This window comes from Diospyros lotus, chromosome 3, assembly GCF_014633365.1.
Source record: "Diospyros lotus cultivar Yz01 chromosome 3, ASM1463336v1, whole genome shotgun sequence".
Taxonomy (NCBI): domain Eukaryota; kingdom Viridiplantae; phylum Streptophyta; class Magnoliopsida; order Ericales; family Ebenaceae; genus Diospyros; species Diospyros lotus.
In genome coordinates, this window is record NC_068340.1 from 25,203,993 (window position 1) to 25,228,061 (window position 24,069).

At 39.6% G+C, this 24,069-nt stretch overlaps 1 protein-coding gene across 4 annotated transcripts in view; it reads left to right on the forward strand.

Moving 5' to 3' along the window:
* The first annotated feature begins 594 nt into the window (after positions 1-594).
* Positions 595-24,069, forward strand: part of LOC127798101 (NAD(H) kinase 1-like) — a 66,550-nt gene continuing 43,075 nt past the window's right edge. For 2 of the 4 annotated variants that reach the window (XR_008022327.1, XR_008022326.1), the window contains exons 1-3: positions 601-859; positions 3,398-3,545; positions 3,671-3,790. Coding sequence is in view for 2 of the 4 variants with exons in the window: in XM_052331417.1 (XP_052187377.1) it covers positions 842-859; positions 3,398-3,545; positions 3,671-3,790 (286 nt within the window). In the remaining 2 variants the exon portion in view is untranslated. Of the gene's footprint in view, positions 860-3,397; positions 3,546-3,670; positions 3,791-24,069 lie in introns of all 4 variants that reach the window. The other 2 variants (XM_052331417.1, XM_052331418.1) reach the window with 2 other exon arrangements.

Sequence of the window (24,069 nt, forward strand, 5' to 3'; positions counted from 1 at the left end):
GTTTTGAATGAAAGTACTCAAAATAACTTTTTGTTATTTTGAGTTTTCTTTATAATTTTTTTTATTATTTTCAAAAATATATTTTTAAAAATAATAAAGATAACGTGTTTTCATTATTTTAAAAAATCAAAAATTAAAAATAACTTAAAAATAATAAAAAGAACGTAACCTAAAATTTTAAAAAAATCTAATATTTTTTAAAATATTTAAATCTAATAAAATATAAAATTTCATAAATAGTTCTGGGAGTCAAAGATTCTAAGAGTCTTAAAAATTATAAATAACGTTCCATTAAAATAATGTTTTATATTTTATTATTAAAAGAAATTCTAATTATTGCAACTTTGCACTCAACGTGACATGTTTAGTTCACAACGGAGGTGTACAAAATTGCACTCAACGTGACATGGCAGTCGATGCATTTTATTATTATTATATTGAATAAATTTTCTCATTGCTCGACCCACGGGACGACGCCTCCAACGACTGGGGGACACGTGGATAGCACGGGGGCGGGGGGCAAGTTTGACTTGTAGTTTGGGTTGTCCACGCACGCGTCTGATCCTAGACACGCATCTGTATGCATACATGTTCGGTGCGCAGAGAGAGAGAGAAGCGATAAAAGCAAACGACGAGCCACGCATTGAACGTGGGCCCATTACGTGCTCCTTGTGTCTCTTATTCTTTCTCGAGAATTCTCCACCAAATTAGTTGATCGAAGGAAAGCCGGTTTGTTTATGTGTCACGGCTGACTCTGTTTGATCAATCCGTGTCATCACCGCTGTGAGCGAGGGGCTTCGGTGATCTCTCTCTCTCTCTCGCTCCCTCTACGAGCCCAGCCATGGCTCCCAATTCCACTGTATGAACTCGCTTCTCAATTACGCTGATCCTGATGTTTCTTGTTTCTGTTTTTGGTTGGATTAGTCAACCTTTCTTGTTCAATTAGGGTTTTTCCGACTCTTCTTCTAGTTCAGATTTGTTCGGCGATTTTGACTGGCAGGAGTTGTTATTCTACTGTTCCATTGCGTCCATCTCTTCCATTTCCTGTTCTTGTTGGTCTGTCCCTGTGTTTGCTGTTCTTTTTGATGGCTGAATATTGTATATATTATATTCAGGTTAAGGTTAACGCAGTGATTGTAATAGTTAAGAGCACTTCTTTATGGTTTAATTTTCTATCTAGTCATAAAACTGTGAATTTTTAATTGATTGTCAAGTTTAATGGTTTGGAGTAAAGCCTTTGGACGAATCAATTTGCAATCAACTTTATTGCTTAAGCAATCACATTGTGATGGGCTTGGACAACCGCATTTGGGAGGATCAGAGTGCCACTAAACCTTGTTGTATATGCTGGCCAGATCAGAAGACTCAAGAACTTATTTCTTGAACTCCAGTGGATATCTCAAATAGAATCTGGAGGGAAAGAAGCTTACATTAGATGTATGCTCTACTAAGTCTTAATTGTGATTTTTGGGTTCAGAAAAATTAAAGATAATTTTGTTTGAGAACATTATTTTATGGTAGTAGGGGGAAAAAAAAAGATGCAGTGCCACCCATTAAGTCACATAATCGTATGTGACACACCATAATAGTATGTGTTATTCTCATAAAATTATGTATATACAAAATAATTTTCATAATATTGCATTTCAAAAATATTGGTTTTAGTATTTCAACTGACAAATCCGACTTATTGTGCATCTTATACTGATTTCATAGTTTGCTGCTAAGATGCAAGTGTAAGCAAAGACCATGCAGAATGGTCAAAACTCAAAAGTCAACTGGGAAAAGAATCTGAAATCTTCCATTCTGTATTTTGAAGGACAACTATTATCTTTTCTTGTATTGGGAGGAAAGCAGTAGAAACAATACTATTTTTCTTAATATCCTGTATAATATTGGGTTTTGGAAGCAAGCAGTAGAAACAATACTATTTTTCTCAATATCGTGTGTAATATTGGGTTTCTTATATACATGTATAGCAGATATTTCTTGTGTGAAGTTGGTTGGAAGAACTTTTTGATATCCCAATGCAGGTTTGATGATTTTGACTTATGAGTCATGCGTACCAAAGGGTTTGATCTAGAGAGACCAAGACGCAATTGTTTCTTTATGCAATACTAAACTTCTGTTCACTTTAGTGACTTTCTATTGTTTCATTCTTTTTACCAACTTTACTCAGTGGGATTAATGTTTGGTGGTGTTGTTCCATCCATGCAATTTCCTTCGTGTGCAATTGTTACTCTGAAGTCCTATCTATTTCACACTATCTGATTAAGTTTTTACTATAGCCTGCCATTAAAACCACAGTAATGTTAAGATTATTAGGACAAAACAAATTGCAGTATTTCAATTATTACACCAGTTGCATAAACCTTGCCTTAAAATTGATTTTTTAGTATTATATGTTAGGTTTGCTGATCAAATGAAAAAGAAAGGTTATACTGGGATGCCTTTTTAACTTCTTAATTATCGTTACGCATGAATATTCTAGCATGTATCTTATTCTTCCTGTAATCTGAATATAAGCAGGGAAAATAATTGTCAAAGTAAGTCCCAAGTATTCAATTGAAAATTTGCTTTAAGAAACTCAATTGTTTGTATGTTCTTGACTCCAAAACTTTTTCAACTCGACTTTGTTTCTTTGTACTGAAGACTAATTTGAAGAATTGATGCCTTGTACAGGGTCTGGCCTCTACGTGTTTCTTCTTAATTAATTTTCATTACTTACCAAAAGAATCTAAAGACTAATTTGAAGAATTGATTCCTTGTACAGGGTCTGGCCTCTACGTGTGTCTTCTTAATTAATTTTCATTACTTACCAAAAGAATCTAAAGACTAGTTTGAGGGAACTAGTTCTATTTTAGTCCATTAAATATCTGTTGCCTTCAATACCAATGCATTGAAAGTTTGGCATTTTTCTGTCTTAAATGTACCTGATCTTTGTCAATGAGGCACCATAACATAATGTGGAGTTCTCTTAAATCTTCTACTAGTTTAAGCTTGATCTCTGGATTTTAAGAACTGGGTTGTCTCCGCAAAAAGGATGGGATGAAGTTTTGGTTGAGTTATTTAGAAGGAATGAATTTAATCTCGGTTTAATTGGCTTGAGAATCCAGTCCCATTTTGGAAATATAATGATCCGTTCCCTGCTACACTTGTACTTTGTTTATAGCTTATATGTTAAAAAATATATAATATTATGAGCTGGGTTATCTTGTGTTTGTGTAAGACGTTGAACTTTCACTAAACTCCACTATTTCAACTTCATTCAAAATCTGTATTTCTATTTGAGATGCTTTGGCTACATGAGTGTCCATATATTTTATTAACAAGATCCCGGTTCCTTGTTTAATATCTAGCAAGTGGTATGCTTATACTTATTGGCCTCTTGTAACAGGGAAGTGCAAGTGTTTCCGGACAAGAGAATGGTTTTGTTGATTCAATTTCGGTCTTGAACCATGAGAAGGCAGTGGAGGAAATTATTCAGCAGCCATTTATTCAGGGAAGTGAGGATCATCTTATAGAGTTCTCTGAAGCGATGAGGAGTATGATTATACTTATTTTTCCTGAAACTTTTCATATTGTTAAGAGGACTATTTCTTTACCTGTTAATCTGGTTTATGACTTTTGATGATAATCTACGTTTATATATTGTTGTGATTTGTTTTAGCTGTTGCAAAGGCATTAAGGCGAGCTGCTGAAGGGAAGGCTTATGCTCAAGCTGAGGCAGCTGAGTGGAAAAGAAAATATGAACTTGAGAGAGAAAGGAATCTTCTGTTGGAGCATAAAGGTACTAATAGTTATAAATGTATCAATCATGTGCCTGAAGATATTGAGAGGAAACTAGTGATGGTATTGGAGGTGTTTCAACATTTCATGCTGATTAAAACTTGTCATCTGAGTCTCATTGTCAGGTCCTCAGATCTGACAAGGTCAATTTTCTGCTAATTGAGAGAATTAGGGCAGAACTTAGGGAGAAATGAGAGGAAAACAGAAGTAGGCAAGAGGGAAAGCAAGATCAAAAGAGAGAAATTGAGAGAGAAACGGACAATTTCTGGAAAAATGCTTCGATCCTCTTTCATTCAGCTGGATTATGTTTTTATACTAATCCAGGCAGTTAAGTTTGGCACCAATAAAGCTGCCAATACAAATTACAACTTTGAACAAGCTTGTTACAGTACCACTGCTGTAACTACCATGCCAAAAATATCAAAAAACACTTAATACAAATGTTAGGTTCTTGACAATCTCCCCCCCCCCGCGGAAAAAAAAAAAAAAAAAAAATTCCTGTCCTCAAGAAATGGAGAGAAGGCATGTAGCTTGAGGAAATTGAGTAAGCAGATCGGGTAAATACTCCCAGGTATTATTATTAGGATGGTGGTGAGACCATTGAACCAAAACCTGTACTAAGGGAGTTCCATGCCAGTAAATGACTCTTTTGTCCAAAATAAAGGCCGATTCCACTGTAAGAGGAGGATCAAGAACAAATGATGGCAAAGAAAGACTAACCAGCTGTGTTCCCACTGATTTTTTAAGTAGTGAAACATGGAATGCTAGATGAATTTGAGTATCAAGAGGCAGCTGAAGCTGCAGTTCAAATTTAGCTACAGTAGGAAAAGGGCCATAGAATTTAGCTTGGAAACCTGCCAGCAAGTAATAGCCTGATGGGAGTGTTTCAACTTAAGATATACCATATCTCCCACTGCAAACTCCCTTTCACTTCGTCTTCGATCAACAAACTGCTTCATCCTATTTTGAGCAATTGCTATTTCCTTTTGTAGCACCTGTAATACATCCCGTTGCTGCTGTAAATAAGTGTCAACTGCAGTGTTAGGAACCTGAGCCTGACTTGTGATTATCTTGAAGATATAATTGGGAGAACAGGAGAAATAGAGAGAAATGGAAAGAATCAGACCAAATAACAGAGAGAGATCAAAGATTAGATAAGGAAAATAGAGAGAGAGAGAGAGAAAAAAGGGAGAATTTCATATAGAAGGGAATAACTTTTAATTCATACAAAAAACATAAAATCAGCCAAGAGGTTATAGCTTTATATAGGAATCTAACCAATAGTTATTTGTGGTAGTTACCACTCCCCCACTCCCAATAACTGCTCCTAAACACTACACAACTATCTCTAATTTGTAAATAACTAACTAATAAAATTTTGCAGAAATAAAAATAAAATATAACTAGCCTAAACCGTGACATTCTCTCCCCCTTAAAAATTTATTGTCCACAAGAAACCTTATTGTCTGGCCCACCATGTCAGCCAATCCCTATAGCATCTCTCCCTTCTTCACCTTCATCCAATCCTTCCACATTCAGCAATTGTCTTTTGCACTGGTGGCCTGGACTGAATTTCTCTCCACATTTGTATCACAACCCTTGCTGCCTCCTCTCTCTGATCCATAGCCAGGGATTTTGCTGAAGTATTAACCCTAGGATTCCATCCTGATGTTGCAATCCCCAGATTTCCTTCCAACTGCTGATCCGTTGAAGGTTGAATTTCTGTTGGGATGTGGTGCCTTTGGAAGATTGCTTCCAAGGCCATTTCTTGTAATCTTGCCTTCTCGGCAACCTGCTTAATAGTTGCAAGCTGCCTCATCTTAATTGTGGGCCTTAGTTCATCTTTTAAATCTCTCGTAAAGCTGGAAACGAAATATTGTTCAGTTAAGGTTGGCTGTGTGTCGCGACCCCAAGCATGACAATTCTCTTCCTTCCAATCCGATGAGAATTAGAAGGATCAAACACTCAAACAGAGAGCAGAAAACAGAGAGAGAATAGAGAGAAATAAGAGAGAAGAAAGGAAGGAGGAAGAACAGAGAGAAGAGAGGGAAATGATGTAGAATTCTGATATTCTCGTTAGTTGCAATCCATCCCAAGGATGGGAGAATATACACAAGGCGTTTGGGAGGAGAGATTCTCTTGCCAGGGTGGGCCCTACACACTAACAAACTTGATATTCTCCTAACCTTCTTGCACATGGCAATAACTACTTCTACATTAGGAATTACAGCAGTAAAAGTAAATAAACTAACTTCTGCATTAGGAATTACAATAGTAAAAGTAAATAAAAATTTAAATGAGCTATGGTAATAGTCTTTCTCGTGACACTGTGCATTCAACATTAAGGACCTCAGTTCCTCAAAACGGACTTGGTAGTCTAATATTGATCCTTCCTGTTTCAACTTATTGAACTCCTCAATTGTATCAACTATAGATTTCTCTCCAAACCTGTCACAGAGATCTTCCACAAATTTGGTCCAGTTTGCCTCCACCCTCACCTTGCTCCACCCTTGGAATGAGGCATCAACCATGTCATTAAAGTAAGTTGTTGCAAGGTTAATCTTCTAATTTTTGGCCACATTATAATATTGGAAAAACCTCTCACACCTCCTAACCCACCACCTGGGTCTAACACCTTCAAATATGGGAATTTCCAACCTGGGTAGAGGTGTGTGTTGGTGATTTGGGTGGGATCCCCTTATTTGGAATGCTGGGTCTATTACTGGTTGTTCCTCATCTTCCTGTGACGTGGAAGCATGAGTAAGAATGTCTGCTCGTGTCAAGATTGGTTTTGACACGGCTCTTGGTGGAAAATCTTCCGGCAAGCTGGCCTGGGGTAACTTGGAAAACATCTTTCAAAACCCATCCAACCTATGGCCCATGTTAGCTACTTCTTTCTCCAGCGATTGCACAGCCTCTCTGGTGGCAGCATTGGTGGCTGTGTTCTCCTCCCAGCCACGACCCAACTCTTCCTCAGTCTGTCGCAAACCCATCTCCATAGCCTCTACCCTTGTCTTTATTTGCTTCGTGCGGGTTCCCTTTGCCATTTCTTCAGTCAATTTCTTCCAACTTCACCCTAAATAGCCAACATAACTGCCTCTAAATTATGGTCACTGCCTTTGTACTGCTTCCAGGAACCAACTTGTCTTGCTTGCCTGCAAATTCTTGAGTGAAAATGCCTAGATCCAGCCAAGAATCAGTGCTTTGATACCAATTTGTCAGAAACCAGAGCATAACTTGTGATTATCTTGAAGATAGAATCGGGAGAATATGAGAAATAGAGAGAAATGGGGAAGAATCAGATAGAATAAGGGAAAATAATGAAGAGAGATGGAGGATTAGACAGGAAAATAGAGAAAGAGAGGGGGGAGAATTAGAGAGAAACTCATAGAAAAGGGAGAATTTCAGATAGAAAGGAATAACTTTTAATTCATACAAAAAACATAAAATCAGCCAAGAGGTTACAGCTTTATATAGGAAGCTGACCAGCAATTATTTGTGGTAGTTATTGCTCCCCCCACTACCAATAACTGCTCCTAAACACTAGACGACTATCTCTAATATGTAAATAACTAACTAATACAATTTTGCAGAAATAAAAATAAAATGTAACTAGGCTAAACCATGACAAACAACTACTAATGTAGATCCCAAAGTGGCAAGTAAAAGGGGAGGTTTATAACCATATAAATGAAATAGAAACCCTAGGGCACAAATAAATGATAGAAATAAACAGGAGAGAAAAAAGAATGAGAGGAGTCATAAATTATATTGCATAGAAAATGAATACTTCACCTTAGAAAAAGAACCTAAGAGCTGCTTAAATAGGGAACTCATTACACATGAAAGAGGCACTGTCTCAACAATAACTAATATAGCATAGTAACACTAATGCTAATACAACAGATATATTACAACAACCAAACAACATTAGGAAATACACGAAAACAAAAACAACAATAGCAACAACAAACAATACTATCACAAAACTTTAGATGCTTCCACACACCCCCTCAAATCAGGCTCCTGGAAGTTAAGCACTTATTCTTGGGCAGTCCTGCAGTAACCCTATAATCATCGTACACAAGGGACATCTTCAAACCAAGCTTTTGACATAGAAACAAGAATTGGTCTCTAGGCAACCCTTTAGTGAGAATATCAGCCACCTGATTAGATGTTGGAACATATTTGATCTCCACTTCACCACTTTCTACCTTCTCACGAACAAAATGTACATCAATCTTGACATGCTTGGTTCGAGAACGAAATACTAGATTCTCAGCCATGCTCTTGACAACCAAATTGTCACTCCACACTATAGGAGTAGCATCACACAGATATCCTAACTCCAGAAATAGAGATTTTAGCCACATCAACTCAATCACACCTAGGGCAACTGCTCGGTACTCGGTCTCCCTAACTAATCTAGCAACATCTGATTGTTTTGTGGACCCCCATATAATAAGATTTCTTCTGAGATAGACACAAAAACCACTAGTAGATCATCTAGTCACTTTGCAACTAGCATGGTCTGCACCTGTGTAAACTTCTAAGGACAGATCATCCGGTGACGGAGAGAATACCAACCCCAAGCCAATAGCCCCTTTAAGATATCGAAGTAGTCTCTTACAAGCTAATCAATGTTGAGACTTAGGATTGGACATAAATTGGCTCAATTTTTTCACTATAAAGGCTATGTCTGGGCGAGTATATGTCAAGTACTGCAAGGAACCAATAAGAGTTATGTACAAAGATGGATTAGAAAATGACTCTCCTTCATCAGTTAAAGAAATCCCAGCAGCCATAGGAGTCGCACAAGGCTTGCAATCTTGCATAGCAGCCTTTTTCAACAAATCAACAACATACTTGGACTTAGTTAGATATATACCACTGCTATCCCTATATGCTTCAAACCCTGGGAAGTAATTCACAAAGCCAAGGGTCTTAAGAGCGAAATGTGTGTCCAAGTCATGAATACACGATCTAAGGGCTGTGGAATCCGAACTTGTGATGAGTATATCATCAATGTATACCAAGACAAAGAGCACATAACCAGCTGTCTTCTTGATAAACAAAGAAGCATTTGACACAGCCCTAACAAATCCCTAATTCTGTAATGATGTTCTCAGTTTCATATACCAAGCTTGAGGAGTTTGCTTAAGCCCATACAAAGATTTCTTCAATCGACATACATGAGTAGGAAACTGAGAGCTTATAAACCCTTCAGGTTGAGCCATAGAAATAGTCTCAGTTGGATCTCCATTAAGGAAAATGTTGTTGACATCAACTTGTTAGATCTCCCAACCAAAGGTGGTTGCTAAAGAAAAGAGAACTCTAATGGTTGGAGCCTTAACTATCGGGTTGAAAGTTTCAGCATAGTCCACTCCTGGAGTTTGAAGAAATCCCTTGGCGGCCAGTCTGGCCTTATACTTAAGAATAGACCCATCAACATTATACTTCACCCGAAAAACCCATTTATAGCCAATTAAGTTCATATTCTGAGAAAAAGGAACCAACTCCCAAGTATTATTTCTCTGCAAAGCTATGTACTCCTCTTCCATGGCCTTAACCCATCGTGAGTCTAAAAGAGACTCCCGAACTGAACTAGGTTCAAGGGAACTCGCTAAGGCATGAGGGAAAGGGGCAACTAGTTGTTTAGACTTTGATCTTGTGATCATAGGGTGAATGGAAGGTGTTGGAATAGGTTTAGGCTTGGGTAGAGAGATTGGAGGTTCTGGTGACTGAATAATAGAAGGTTGGAGATCTTGTGAGGCACTAGTAGGCGGAGCCGAACTGTCACATGTACCATCGGAGACAACACTAGACGGTGCTGGGGCCAGAAACTGTGCTACTTGAGGACACATTGAAGAATTAGAAGAGGAAGAGATAGGTTCCAAAAAGGCAGTAGAATACCCATTTAATCCTGATGACTGAGGTAGGGAAGAAAAGGAAGTAGAAAACAAAGTGGGGTAGGGAAAATTACTAGGATTGAACTTTATATGTCTAGATACATACACTCTCCCTGATGGATGCAAGTACTTATATCCAATTTGGGTGTGACTATAACCAAGAAAAACACACTTGGCAGAATGGAAATCAAATTTGTGCTTGTGATAGGGACAAAGGTAAGGAAAGCAAGCATAACCAAAAGATTGAAGGATTGAGTAGTTAGGTTGTTTGTGATACAACAGTTCAAATGGTATACAGGACTTTAGAGATGATGAAGGAAGCATATTAATAAGATGCACTACTGTTTGAAAGGCTTCCACCCAAAATTTAAGAGGTATATGAGCATGAGACAACAAGGTTAAACCCATCTCAGCTATATGGCTGTGTTTCCTCTTTGCTACACCATTCTGTTAATGGGTGTGTGGACAAGTAAACCGAGACTAAATACCATTGGCATGAAGATAAGGTAAGAAAGCTTTAATTCGCCCCCCCCCCCATTGTCAGTTTGTAATGCTTTGAGCTTAGTTTGATACTGAAGTTCAACAAACATGTGAAAAATAGTAAAGATGGTCAAGGCATTAGATTTGAGTTTTAGGGGGTAAAGCCACGTGTACTTGGTGCATATATCCACAAAGATTATGTAGTATCTAAATCCTTCAATGGACACAACAGGGGCAGGTTCCCATAGATCATAATAGACCAATTCTAGAGGTTTAACAACAGTAATTTCGTGGCTAGCAAAAGGAAGTTGACTTAATTTTCCAATCTTACAAGAATTACAAAAGGACATATTTGAAAGTGAACAAGAAATGCCAATTTTATTCAACAAAAATCTTAGTACATTCATTGATGGATGTCCCAACCTATCATGCCACTGTTGACAAATTCTAGTATTCTGAACTACAATTACATCCCTTGGCAGCTCATGACAAAATGAGTTCTGCCATTTACATGAATCTTGTTTATTACATGTAGCTAAAGAAGAAAACACTGAAGGAATAGATGAATACGCTAGGGATTGGGTAGAAGTGTTGCCAATAGCAGAACAAGTTGTTGGAGTCAGCCGATAGAGCCCATCCTTAAGATGTCCTCGAATTAGCACCAGTTCGGAAACTTTGTTCTTAATCAAACAAACATCCGAATGAAATTTAGCCACAATATTATGATCATGAGTAAGTTGTGACACACTAATCAAATTTTTCTTCATACTCGGAACATGAAGAACATTAGGTAATGGAAGAACTAAATTTGGTTTAGACTTGGCTTGAAAATAACTAGTACCAACATGAGTAATAGGTAGTTGCTTACCATTGCCTATGGCAACTTTGTCCCCACTGGTATAAGGAGCATGCAATGAGAGTTTGTTTAGGTTTAAAGTGATGTGATTAGTTGCCCCAGAATTAGCAAACTAGGAGATATTTTAATGGAACTGTGATAGCAAGAATTGTACCACCACTGGGCCAAAGAAGTCATTTATGCCAAACCCTTGGCTATAGAAAATAGAGACAGCAAAGATAAGTCTCCAAACATTGATTTGTTCTTTCCGTTTAGTCATCTGATTCTGGGTAATAGGCAGTAGACATATGCAATTTAATGCCCAAAGATTTAAAAAGTTCTTACCACAGTAGGCTTGTAAAAACCTTATATTTGTCAGAAACTATGGATTGTGGAACTCCATGTAACTTGGCAACATGATCTAAGAATATCCTGGCCACTTCTTGAGCTGTAAAAGGATGTGAGAGACTTAGAAAATAGGCAAATTTCTTAAATTGATCCACCACCACCAAAATGCAATATTTGCCCTTTGATTTAGGTAATCCCTCTACAAAATCCATAGACACACTTGTCCAAGCCTGTAAAGGCGTTGCTAATGGCTGTGATAAACTAGGAGTTGCCACTATTTCATGCTTACAACGTTGGCAAACATCACAAGCCATCACAAAATCCATCACATTTTTGTCATGACCCAAGGGTAATTAGTTACCTTAGTTTGTTAGGAGTTATTTCTGTTATTTTGTTATTGCACATGGGCTGTTATTCTAGATGTTTCTTTCAGTTGTATAGCCTATAAATAGGCTATAGTATGTAGAAAAGGGCAGGCTTGAATTGAATTGAATGAATTCTAATTCTTTCTCTACAATTTCTCTCTCTTTCCCTCCCCCCCTCTCTCTCTCTCTCGTTCTCCACTGTTCCATCCCTTCTCTCCCTAATTCTATTCAATCTCTCCCTCCGAATTCTACTCTTTCTCCCGTGAACTCTTCTCACTTCCCTTTCTAACCTTAATCAAATCCTAGGGTTGTGACAAATTGGTATCAGAGTAGTCCATCCTTGGTTGTGGTTTTGATTCGAGTTGAAGATCGATGAAATTAATTCCGGTGATTAAGGCCCCAGATCGAGGAGTCTGGAGACGATTCTATTGATTCCGACTTAACGGAGTCACATAGCAGATCAGGGCGAATTGTGGCGGTTGTTCCCTAGAGGCTGATCCAAGTCACTGAATAAAAGGCGACTTAGCCCAGACGATTCCAGTGGCCTGGGGAATTCGACGGAATTGGAGTTCTAACAATTGAATAAGCCAAACTTCCAGAAACGATCCAAGTAGGTCGGAAATTACAGTCGAATCGGACCAGAAGATTTCTGATTGTGGAATCCATTGTGACTGGCCCTTCCAAATGCCGAAGCAGATTTGGCGGATCTGAAACCATTTGTTTGGAGACTGAACTGAGCTTGAGATCCACGGCCATGGAATCTCGGAATTGAATCTGACGCATGAGAAATGGAGTGTTGGCTCGAATCTGAAGGAGAAGCAGGAGATTGGCTCTCGACAGTGAGTTCTGGTGATTTTGAATTAGAGGTGATCGCAATTGGTTTAGGAGCCTTGGACGACGATTGGGTTGAGAAGAACCACCATTAATTTCTATGGGGGTTCAGTTGATCGATCTGGATTGAGTGAGACGAAGGTGACATAATAGGTCTGGCAATTGTGCAGCGGGTTCCTCACGGTGGTGCAATGGGTGTCGCGGCCGTTTTCAAATTACGGTTGGTGATTGGGCAGAAACAGAGGAAGGATCCGAGGTGAGTCCAACAGTCTGGGCGAATGGATTGAACACCTCCGATCGAAAATATCGCCCAATCGGGATTGGAAGGAGTTTTGCTGACAAAGGCTACTGAACGTGAAGGATCGCATGAAGCAATCCTGGACACAACAAGGAATGGATGGAATAGTTGAGTCGATCCATTCGGGAGGTTGTGCTGGAGGCGACTTGGCCAAGTGGTTCTGACAATGCATTTGGTGACTCTTGGTTTGAAATTCAGTAAGTGTTGGTTGGAGCTTGTGGATGAGCAGATAAGACGTCTCCGAAAGAAGGTTTGACGATTCATCGAAGCGGAAGGGCAGGTTGATTTACGACTGATTTTTCTGAGGCTGTTGCAAGTGTTGTTAGTAAGGCAAAGCAAATTATTCTAGCGAGTCCGATTGCTGATCAAAATCGAAGGGGAGAAGTAACTGTCGGCTTGGAAGTTGCAGTTAGTTTTAACAGAAATTTCAAGCAGCAATAGAAGGATGTATAGAACTGCTCCTCCTTGGTCTTCGAAGTGTACTATTCAGGAGATGTCGGCCATGGGAAGCGGTGCACACATGAAACAAGTGGAGCCTCAATTTCAGCAGAAGAGTGCTGCATTTTCAGTTGGTTAGAAGCAATAAACAGGGGAAAAGAAGTTTGAGAATGAGATCAACCAATGGGATAAGAGAGCAAGCAGTGGGGTACATGATACGAGCAAGGAATTTGGCCTTATGATACGTGAGAAGTTGCAAAAGTTTGCGATGATACTTATTAAGAAGTATCATTATAACTTTTCGGTGGAATACTTTGATGATTACCACGAAAGTTTTAACAAGGAGGAATTCCTTGGGGTGGAGCAGCCGAAGGAGGAGACAAGATTACGAACGACTGATTCACTGCCTACTCTAGACTTTGGGTAGAAAAAGAAGCATTCTGATGGAGGCAGCAGTGACCAGAAGGATGGTTGCAATATTGGGAGTAATTTTGGTGGTGAAAAGCATAATCTCGAGGAAAATTATATTGATCAGGTTGAGAGGGCAGCAGATCAAAAGGAGCCCACGAATCTTTTTTGAAGGAGAAGTGCGTGTAGAGAAATATCTCAACAAATACGAGAAAAAAGAAGCTGTTGGATTACTTGCATGGAATCAAGAGGAACCAATTGAAAATTTAGTCAATATTAAGGAAGTTGTTGCTGGAATCAAAGCCAATTTATCAATTGTAACTCAAGATTCAGAACATGAAAGTAGATTGGATGAGGAGATCTGTATAGATCACACTGTACAAGAGTTGGAAGCTGATAAATCGGGTGCTAATTAGTTTATACAACAAATTGGAGGTAAGAACTACTACATAGATGGATTTCATACATCTAATAGTCTGGGCAGAGATATTGTTTCATCAGATAATTGGGCTGCAAATCAGGTCAGGAAAGAAGGCTGGGATGAAGGCCTTATGGCAGCCACTAAGGAGCTATTGGCTGGGATTGAAATCATAGCAGCCCCTAATTCCAATGCTCATAGACAACATTGGTCTGAGCACCCAGGGCAAGTCTACAATTCTTCATCACTATATTTCCAGGATGTTGATATTTTTGTAACATAGCTTGGCCATGGGTTGAATGGGGAATACAATAAAGGCAGCTATGGTTGTAGGTCCATTATCCATCCTTGTATTGGACAGGGAGACCGATTTTGGTCAGCTAGCTATTGCAAAAGGTGGGGGCATCGAACTTGAACTCAATCAGATTTCTTCAATTGAAGTTCTAGGCCAAAGTATGCCTAGGATGGATCTTGGAAACCTAAGAACGAAAAAGAGGATGCCTAAAAGGTGCAAGCAAGAAAGAAGAATGAAACGGATTGAGAAAGCGGGTATTGGATGAAATGCAATGAATAGTTGCTGCAAGTTATTGGGGATAAGAAAGAAAGAAAAATCAGATAGAGAAGGCGGGAAGTGCATGAATAAGAACGGCTCAGCGTAATAAGTTTCTTGGGGACAAGAAACCTTTCAAGGAGAGGGGATTGTCACGACCCAAGGGTAATTAGAAGGGCAATAATGTAATTAGTTACCTTAGTTTGTTATGAGCTATTTCTGTTATTTTGTTACAGCACATGGGCTGTTATTCTAGATGTTTTTTTCAGTTGTATAGCCTATAAATAGGCTATAGTATGTAGAGAAGAGCAGGCTTGAATTGAATTGAATGAATTCTAATTCTCTCTCTACAATTTCTCTTTCTTTCCCTCCCCCCCCCTTTCTCTCTCTTGTTCTCCACTATTCCATCCCTTCTCTCCCTAATTCTATTCAATCTCTCCCTCCGAATTCTGCTCTCTCTCTCGTGAACTCTTCTCACTTCCCTTTCTAACCTTAATCAAATCCTAGGGTTGTGACAATTTCTCTTTAAATGTGGCTAATAAAATAACTGCTTTACCTTGTGGTACGTGTTTCGAATACCAGAATGTCCCCCCAAAGGTGATCCATGCCAAAGATTGCAGAATTTTTCCCTTGAGTTGATCACAATCGCCTATCACCAATCTGCCATGGAACCTAATTAATCCATTAGGCATTGTCTAACCTGGTCTACTAAAAGAATCAATTGTCAACTGCTCCAACAATTCCTTAGACCAGTCAGCTAACTCATTTCTAGCTGTCACCTCCTGCAACCAATCGGGAACAATAGAAGTGATGGCTGCAGTAGTACCTTCTTCAAAACATATGGACAAGGCATCAATAGCTAGGTTTTCCTTTCCTTTTTTGTATTGGGTAGTATAATCAAGACCCAACAGCTTAGTCATCCTCGTCCATTGTAGCTGGGTATGCAGTTTTTGTTGTAGCAAGTATTTTAGGCTCTCATGGTCAGTCCAAATAATAAATTGACTGCCTACCAAATAATGCCTCCATTTATCTACAACTATTAAAACAACCAACAATTCTTTGTCATATATGCTTAACCCCAAATGTTTAGGAGCTAAAGCTTGACTTATAAAGGCTAGTGGCCATCCTTCCTGCATAAGTACAACCTCAACTCACAAGTTCCTTGCATCAATCTCCAACACAAAAGGTTTATTAAAATCTGGTAAAGCCAAAACTGGAACTTCACTCATGGCCGTTTTCAATTTAACAAAAGCTTCTTCAGCCCGAGGATTCCAATTAAAATTATCCTTCTTCAACAATTCTGTCATGGGCTTACTAATAACTTCATAATTCCTAACAAATCTCCTGTAATATCCAGTTAGTCCCAAAATTCCTCTCACAGCCTTTACATTAGTAGGTCCTGGCCAAGAAAGCATTGCAGCCACCTTCTTAGGGTCAGTACTTACCCCAAGATCGGAAATGATATGTCCTAAATATTCCACTTGCCTTTGAGCAAATGCACACTTTTGACTTCTTCACATACAATTGGTTAAGTCTAAGGACCTCACATGTAGTTTTTAGGTGGTTAAGATGCTAAGCAAAGGTAAGCTATATGCAAGAATATCATCAAAGAATACTAAAATGAATTCTCATAAATAGGGTTAAAAAATTTGGTTCATGAGAGCTTGAAAAGTGGTTGGAGTGTTAGTTAGCCCAAAAGGCATAACTTTAAATTCATAATGCCCTTGTTGAGTATGAAAGGTTGTTTTAGGAATATCTTCCGGTCTCATTTGAATTTGATGATAACCAGATCTTAGGTCAAGTTTGGTAAAAACAGTAGCATGTTTGAGTTCATCCAAAAGGTCCTCAATAATAGGAATGGGAAACTTGTCTTTGACTATTATGGCACTTAATTGATGGTAATCAATGCAAAATCGCCAAGAATCATCTTTTTTCTTGACAAGTAACATTGGTGAAGCAAAATGACTATGGCTGGGTTGAATGATGGATTTCTGTAACATGTCTTTAACTAATTTTTCAATTTCGGTCTTTTGAATTGGTGGATAACAGTATGACCGAATATTGACTAGTTCGGTATTAGGTTTTAGTGGGATGGCATGGTCAAATAGTCTTTTATGTGGTAAGGATGTAGGTTCTACAAAGAGGTCCTCGTACTCAACTAAAAGCATGTGTAAAGAGTCAAGTTCATGTAGCAGGCCCATCAGCCCATTTCGTCCAGCCATCAGATGAAGACCAAGAGCCAAGTCAGTTCACTTGATCTGGCTCCTTTAATAGATACATAATTGCATACATTATGTATTTCCTTTAATTGCTCTTTTATTTCCAGCATTCATGTATCTCTTTATTTCCAGCATTGATGCATTGCATTATTGCTTGCATTCATGTAGATGCTTAAGTTACAAATCTGCATTCATGTACTTAGGCATCTAAGGGGTCATTGCCAGCCACTATATAAGGCTTTGATCTCCTTTCATTTGAGGCTAATGAGAAATCAAAAACGTAACTAGTGAAGTGTTCTTCACAATCCCGATTTCTACCTTCTATCCTGTGATAGTTAGGCAAAAATCACCCTTCCGGGAACCAGGGCATCCATCATTCCCATTTCAGTTGAGATTGGCTGCTGATAGTCACCAATAACTCACCAGATTGCTCCTGTGATCCTTCCATTTCGTCAATGGCCTGTATGGAAAATAGCTATGCCACTTGTGCCAGCTTGTTCTTCGACATCTTCTGCTACATTTTTCCTGTGATCATCTTGCATAAGCCCGTATCTAGGCTGCCTGCAAGAGTCAACTTCCTTCCATCTTTCTCAAAAGTGACTTCCCATTTTTGAAGTCAAAGATGATTGGACTGACTAGTTTCATCCAATCCACTCCCAAAACTATATCTGAACCACCAAGTTTCAATAACCTCAAATCAGTTGCAAATCTCTCCCCATGCATTTCCCACTGAAAGTCAATACAAGAGAATTTGCTGATCACCTTACCACCATTGGCCACAGTCACTGATAATGGTTGAGTGCTTGTAAGCCTGCAACCTAGTTTCTTGGCTGTATTCTTGTCTAAGAAACTGTGTGTACTTCCATTGTCAATCAACACCATTGGCTTATGGTTGCGTACCTTCCCCTCCACCTTAATAATCTTGCTGTTTGCTAAGCTCCTTAGAGCATGCAGTGATATTTCACCATTATCTGCTTCTTCAATTTCAGTTTCAACTGCTGGAACTTCCTCCACTTCTTCTATTTCCTCTTCTCCTTCCAACAGTAACAAATGCCTCTTACACTAGTGTCCCGGGCATGTATTTTTCTCCACATTTATAACATAAACCGGCTTGCCTACATTGCTCCATATTGCCAAATGCATGTATTTTTCTACACATTTATAACATAAACCGGCTTGCCTACGTTGCTCCACATTGCCAAACTTTCCTCCTGTTGGCTGATTTGTAACAACAGTTGGATGAACTGTTAAATTCTTGAAATTCTAATTGTTCTTGGCTGCCTCTCTGTTAAATCCACAATTCACTACCACTATATGGTTTCCTGGTTGACTGGAATTTGAACTTGTTCCTCTTATATAAATTCTCTGCTTCTTCATTAAGGCTTCTACAGTGAGTTCCTGTAATCTAGCACTCTCAGCGGCTTATTTTACAGTCTTCGGCTGTAACATCTTAACTGTAGGCCTCAATTCTTCGCTCAAGCCACTAATGAAACTTGAGACGAAATATGCCTCAGTTAGGTAGGGATTTAAGGTTTAGCATCAAGGACTTAAGCTCCTCAAACTTTGCCTGATAAGTTGAACAGAGTTCTCCTGCTCAGTTTATTAAATTCTTCCACAACATTGGTCATGTTTCTGTCACCAAATCGTTCACAAAAGTCCTCCACAAAGTCAGTTCATTGACAATTATCTCGTAACCAGATCCATCCTTGAAACCACGCATCTGCCACATCGTTCAAATAAGCAGAAGCTAGAGTTATTCTTTGCTGATCTGGTATATTATACAAGGTAAAAATCTTTTGACACCGTCTAACCCACCACCTAGGGTTTCAACAGTCAAACATCGGAATCTCCAACTTGGGCAATGGAAAGTAAGGCTGATTAGATGTAGCCTGTACCTCCTGGCTCCTCTCTACTATTCTTTCAACTACATTTTCTTCCATAGGTTCAATTTCTAGTTCAGAAGAACCAGCTGTTCTAAGATTGATTCCATTTCCTTTTAAAATTAAAATCGGATCAGATTGCTCCTTAGGCGGAAAAGCTGCAGGAAGACTAACCTGAGGCATTTTGGAGAACATCAACATGAATCCATCCAGTCTCCTTGCCAAGCCATCCGTAGAAGCTTCAAATTTTCGATCCAATGAAAGAATTGCATTATGATTTCTGCTGGATCCTGCTTCCAGCGAGTCAGCACAAGCTTGAAGATCGGAGACAGTTGCATTCACCTGCCGCAACTGAGCTTCGAACTGCTTCATGCGAGTTCCATCAGCCATGGCGAAATTCCACAAGAAACTGAATTCAGTGGCCTAGGAACAACTCTAATACCAAAATGTCAGGTTCTCAGATTTGACAAGGTCAATTTTCTGTTAATTGAGAGAATTAGGGTAGATCTTAGGGAGAAATGAGAGGAAGATTGGAGAAAGAGAGGAAAACAAAAGTAGGCGAGAGAGAAAACAAGATCGAGAGAGAGAAATTGAAAGAGAAACAGAGAATTTCTGGAAAAATGCTTCAATCCTCTTTCATTCAGCTGGATTAGGCTTTTATACCAATCCAGATGGTAAAGTTTGGCGCCAATAAAGCTGCCAATACAAAGTACAACTTTGAACAGCTTGTTACAGTACAACTGCTGTAACTACCATGCCAAAAATACCAAGAAACCCTCATACAAACATTAGGTTCCTGACACTTATCAAAAGATCCCTAACCATTCAGCTTTGAAACACGTATTTTCCTTTAGCTCAAGTCATTCTGAGGCATGAAGTTATGTTTTTTTTACCTTTAGGGGTGGATGTGAGCTATAGCAATGGTAAGTTTGTCCCTTGTAACATGGAGGTCATGGGTTCAAGTTGTAAAAACAGCCTCTTCGCAAAAAAGCTAGGGGAAGGTGTCAAGTCTCCAAGAAGAGACTTGAAGTTTCCGTGATTTAAGAGAACGAGAGAGAGAGAGAGAGAGAGAGAGAGAGAGAGAGAGAGAGAATTTGGAGGGAAAAGAGGAGAAGAATTGAATTTAGAGGGAAAGAGATTATCATTCAAATTGGATAACTCCCATCCTCCAATACAAGGCCTTATATAGGCTCTTCCCACGGCATGTGATCATCACCGTGAGGCTCCTCTCTAACTACTTACATGCAAGTGGCCATGTGGCTATTTTTATTATAAAAATTTCAATAATACCCTTGGGGTCCTAACATTTCCCCACCCCTAGAAATAATTCTTGTCCTCAAGAATTTAAAGCAACCTTGCAGCTCTTAGGAAACGATCTAGTAGCTCCGATAGGTACTCCCATGTTGTGTGATTGGGGTCTTTCTATGTCCATCTCACCAGCACTTGAGTTAAGGGCACTGAGCCTTGATATAATACTCCAAAATAGCTTGGGGTTCTACTACTCCTTCTTTCTCTTCATTCATCTGTGGTAAGTTTGAACTGATAGTAGCCTGGGGCCCAATATACCTTTTCAGGAGGGATATGTGGAACACTAGGTGCACGTGGACTCCTTCCAGTAATCTCAGTTTGTAAGCCACCTTCCCAATCTTTGACTCCACCTCATAAGGTCCGAAGTACTTGGGGCTTAGTTTAGATGCAGGAATGGTTGTAAAGGACTATTGCAAGAACCTTATCAACCTTAGAAAGACCCTATCCCCCACCTTAAAGGACTGATCACTCCTTTTTTGATCCGTGTGTTGTTTCATTTGATTCTGGGCTATACTTAGCTCCTTCTTTAATATCCTCAGAACTTCCTACCTCTGCTGGAGATACTGTTTCACCGTTTCCATGGTTGTTGTTGCATTAGATAGGGTTGGAATTAGAGGTGGCTTGTAACCAAACAATGCTTCGAAAGGGCTCCTGTTAATGGCACTGTGGTGGCTTGAATTGTATCACCACTGGGCTAAGGACAACCACTTATGCCAACTCTTAGGCTTAGTGTGACACATGCACCTCAAGTACCCCTCCAAACATTGGTTGGCTCTCTCGGTTTGGCATCTGTTTGTGGGTGGTAGGCGGTGGACGTGTAATCCTACTCTCAATCTCTTTTACAGCTCCTTCCATAAGGTGCTCGTCAAGATCTTGTCCCTATCCGAGACAATCAATTTTGGCACACCATGGATTTTCATCACCAAGTCCATAAACACCCTTCCTACCTCCTATGCACTAAAAGGATGGGTTAGACTGATGAAATGTGCGAACGTGGTCAGTCTATCCACCACTACCATTACCATTTATTCCTTCCTGATGATCTTGGTAACCCCTCAACAAGTCCATGGATTCTCCTTCCCATGCCTACTCATGAATTTCTAGGGGTTGTAGTAGACCTGGGTAGGTTACACTCTCATGTTTACATCTCTGACAGACTGAACATGATAAGACAAAATTCACTACTTCCTTTTTTTTGTCCTGGCCAGAAGAATAAGTGTCTCACCTTGTGGTAGGTTGCCCTGATGCCCGAATGTCCTCCAATTGGTGATTCATGTAAGGTTGTTAGTATCCTCCTTCTCAATGCTTTGTCATCACCCACCACCACTCTTCCCTTGAACCGCAACAACTTGTTAGTAAAAGTGTACCATGAAGATTCTGATCACTGCATTGCCAGGCTTTCCATTAGATCCATGATCCATGGTGTCTGATCATAGCTTTCGGCCACTTCTTTCATCCACTCTGGAATTACTGTCGATATTGCTTGACATTGTCCAACCTCTTCCTTCCTTGATAGAGCATCTACCACAACATTTTCCTTTCCTCTTCGATACTTGATGGAATAGTCCAGCCCCATCAGTTTTGAGACCCCTTTCCTTTGTAGTTGAGTGTGCAATTTTTGTTGGGATAAAAATTGCAGATTCTCTTGGTCGGTTTTAATTATAAAAGGGCTGACTTCCAAGTAGTGCCTCCATTTTTCAATAGCCCCTAATACTGCCAGTAACTCTTTATCATACACACTCAAACCCAAATGCCTTGGAGCTAGTGCCTTACTAATGTAAGCTAGGGGTCTTCCCTCCTGCATTAACACAACCCCTATTCCCTTATCACTTGTGTCTGTCTCCACTATGAACTTCTTAGAGAAATCTGGTAGGGCTACCATCGGGGCCTCTGTCATGGCTCTCTTGAGGGTCAGAAAGGCATCCTCTGCCCGGGGATTCCACTTAAAACAATCCTTCTTGAGGAGTTCTGTAAGGGTTTTGCTAACGAGCCTATAATTTTGCACAAATTTCCTGTAATATCCCGTCAAACCCAGAAACCCCCTTAGCTCCCTTACTAACTGTGGTCTAGGCCACTCGATCATAGCCTCAATCTTTTGAGGTTTAGTTCCCACCCCTTCCCCTGAGATAATGTGTCCCAAGTACTCCACCTCTATTTGAGAAAAAGTACACTTGGATAGCTTAACATACACTTTGTTAGAATTCATGCTCTCAAATGTCATTTTTAGGTGGGTTACTGGTCAAGGTCTTGGCTATATACAAGGATATCATCGAAGAAAACTAGGATGAATTTCCTTAGGTAAAGCTGAAATACTTGGTTCATCAAGGCCTGAAATATAGCTGGGGCATTGGTGAGTCCAAAAGGCATCACCATAAATTCGTATAGTCCTTGATGAGTGTGGAAGGTTGTTTTGTGTATATCAGGGGGTGACATCCAGATTTGATGATATTCGGATCTTATGTCCAATTTGGAAAAGATTTTGACCCCATGTAACTCATCTAAAAGGTCATCAATGAGGGGTATAGGGAATTTGTTTTTGATGGTCTTGGAGTTGAGTTGACGATAGTCAACACAAAACCTCCATGATCCATCATTCTTTTTCACGAGTAATATGGGGGATGCAAAGGGACTTTGGCTAGGGCGTATGATGGTTGAGGAGAGCATACTAGCTACTTGTTTTTCAATCTCCTCTTTTTGTATGGGAGAATATCTATAGGCTCTCGGGTTCACTAGTTCAGAGTGGGGTTTAAGGAATATTGAATGGTCTAAGGTTCTTTGGGGTGGCAGGGTATGGGGTTCAACAAAAAGATCCTGAAATTCCTTTAACAGTAAAGTTAGGTTATCCAAAAGTGGTACCTGAGTGGTTGATTGGAGTAGTGCCTAGCTTCCCATCCATGGAAGATTACTTTCTATAACTCTGCCCTCTGGTTCAAACTCTTCCATTGCGTGTATTGAGTATAATTGAGCTATTTGCCCCCTTTTACTTTTCATCCATCTCTATAGCTTCTCCCCCTTTATCCATTTGCATAATTGCATTCTCCCTGCTCCATAGTACCCTTCAAAATGAGCTTAGAATTTCCTCTTTCCACAATGACTTCCAGTTTGTTGAAGTCAAAGGTGAGAAGACTAACAGTTTTCATCCAATCCACTCCCAACACTATGTCACAACCGCCTAATTCTAGCACCCTCAAGTCAGTTGGGAATGCGTGTCTTTGCATCTCCCAACAGAACCCTTCACACCTTTTATGGCTATACATCTTACTTCCGTTAACCATAGTCACTGAAATAGGAGTTGTAGCTGTTAATCTACACTTCAACTCTAGGGCAATAGCTTCATTTAAGAAGTTGTGGGTGTTGCCACTGTCGATCAATACTATTAACCACTTTTGTCCCACCTGCCCTTGCATCTTTATAATTTGACCCGTAAGCCCTCCCTTCAAAGCATGGAAGGAAATTTCTCCTCCTTCCTGCTCTATTTCTTCCTCCCACACTAGCCCTTTGATTTTATTAAACTCCTCTATCACATCCGCCATATTTTGTTCCCCAAAGCGAATACACAATTCTTCAGCAAAATCGATCCATCTTGCTTCCATTCCTCTTGATCTATACCACCCTTGAAACCAAGCATCAGCCATATCATTGAGATAGGTTGTGGCCAAATTGATCCTCTGGTTTTCATTGATTTGATAGAACTGAAAGAACCTCTCACACCTTCGGATCCATCACCTAGGCTTAGATCCTTCAAAGAGAGGAATCTCTAACCTCGATATAGAGCCTTGGTGAGCACGAGGGGAATTGAATTCTCTTACTGGTTCTGTAGCGTCCTCGCATGATGAATTTCCCCTTTCTAGCTTCCGGAACTGGCTTGGGGGAAATTCATATGGTGACCGGAATTGAGGGAGTGCAGACAGCATGCTGACCACACTGCCTATCCGCTGTCTGAACTGATCTAACAACTCTCTCTGCCTCGCCAATTCTCTCTAAACTCCTTCT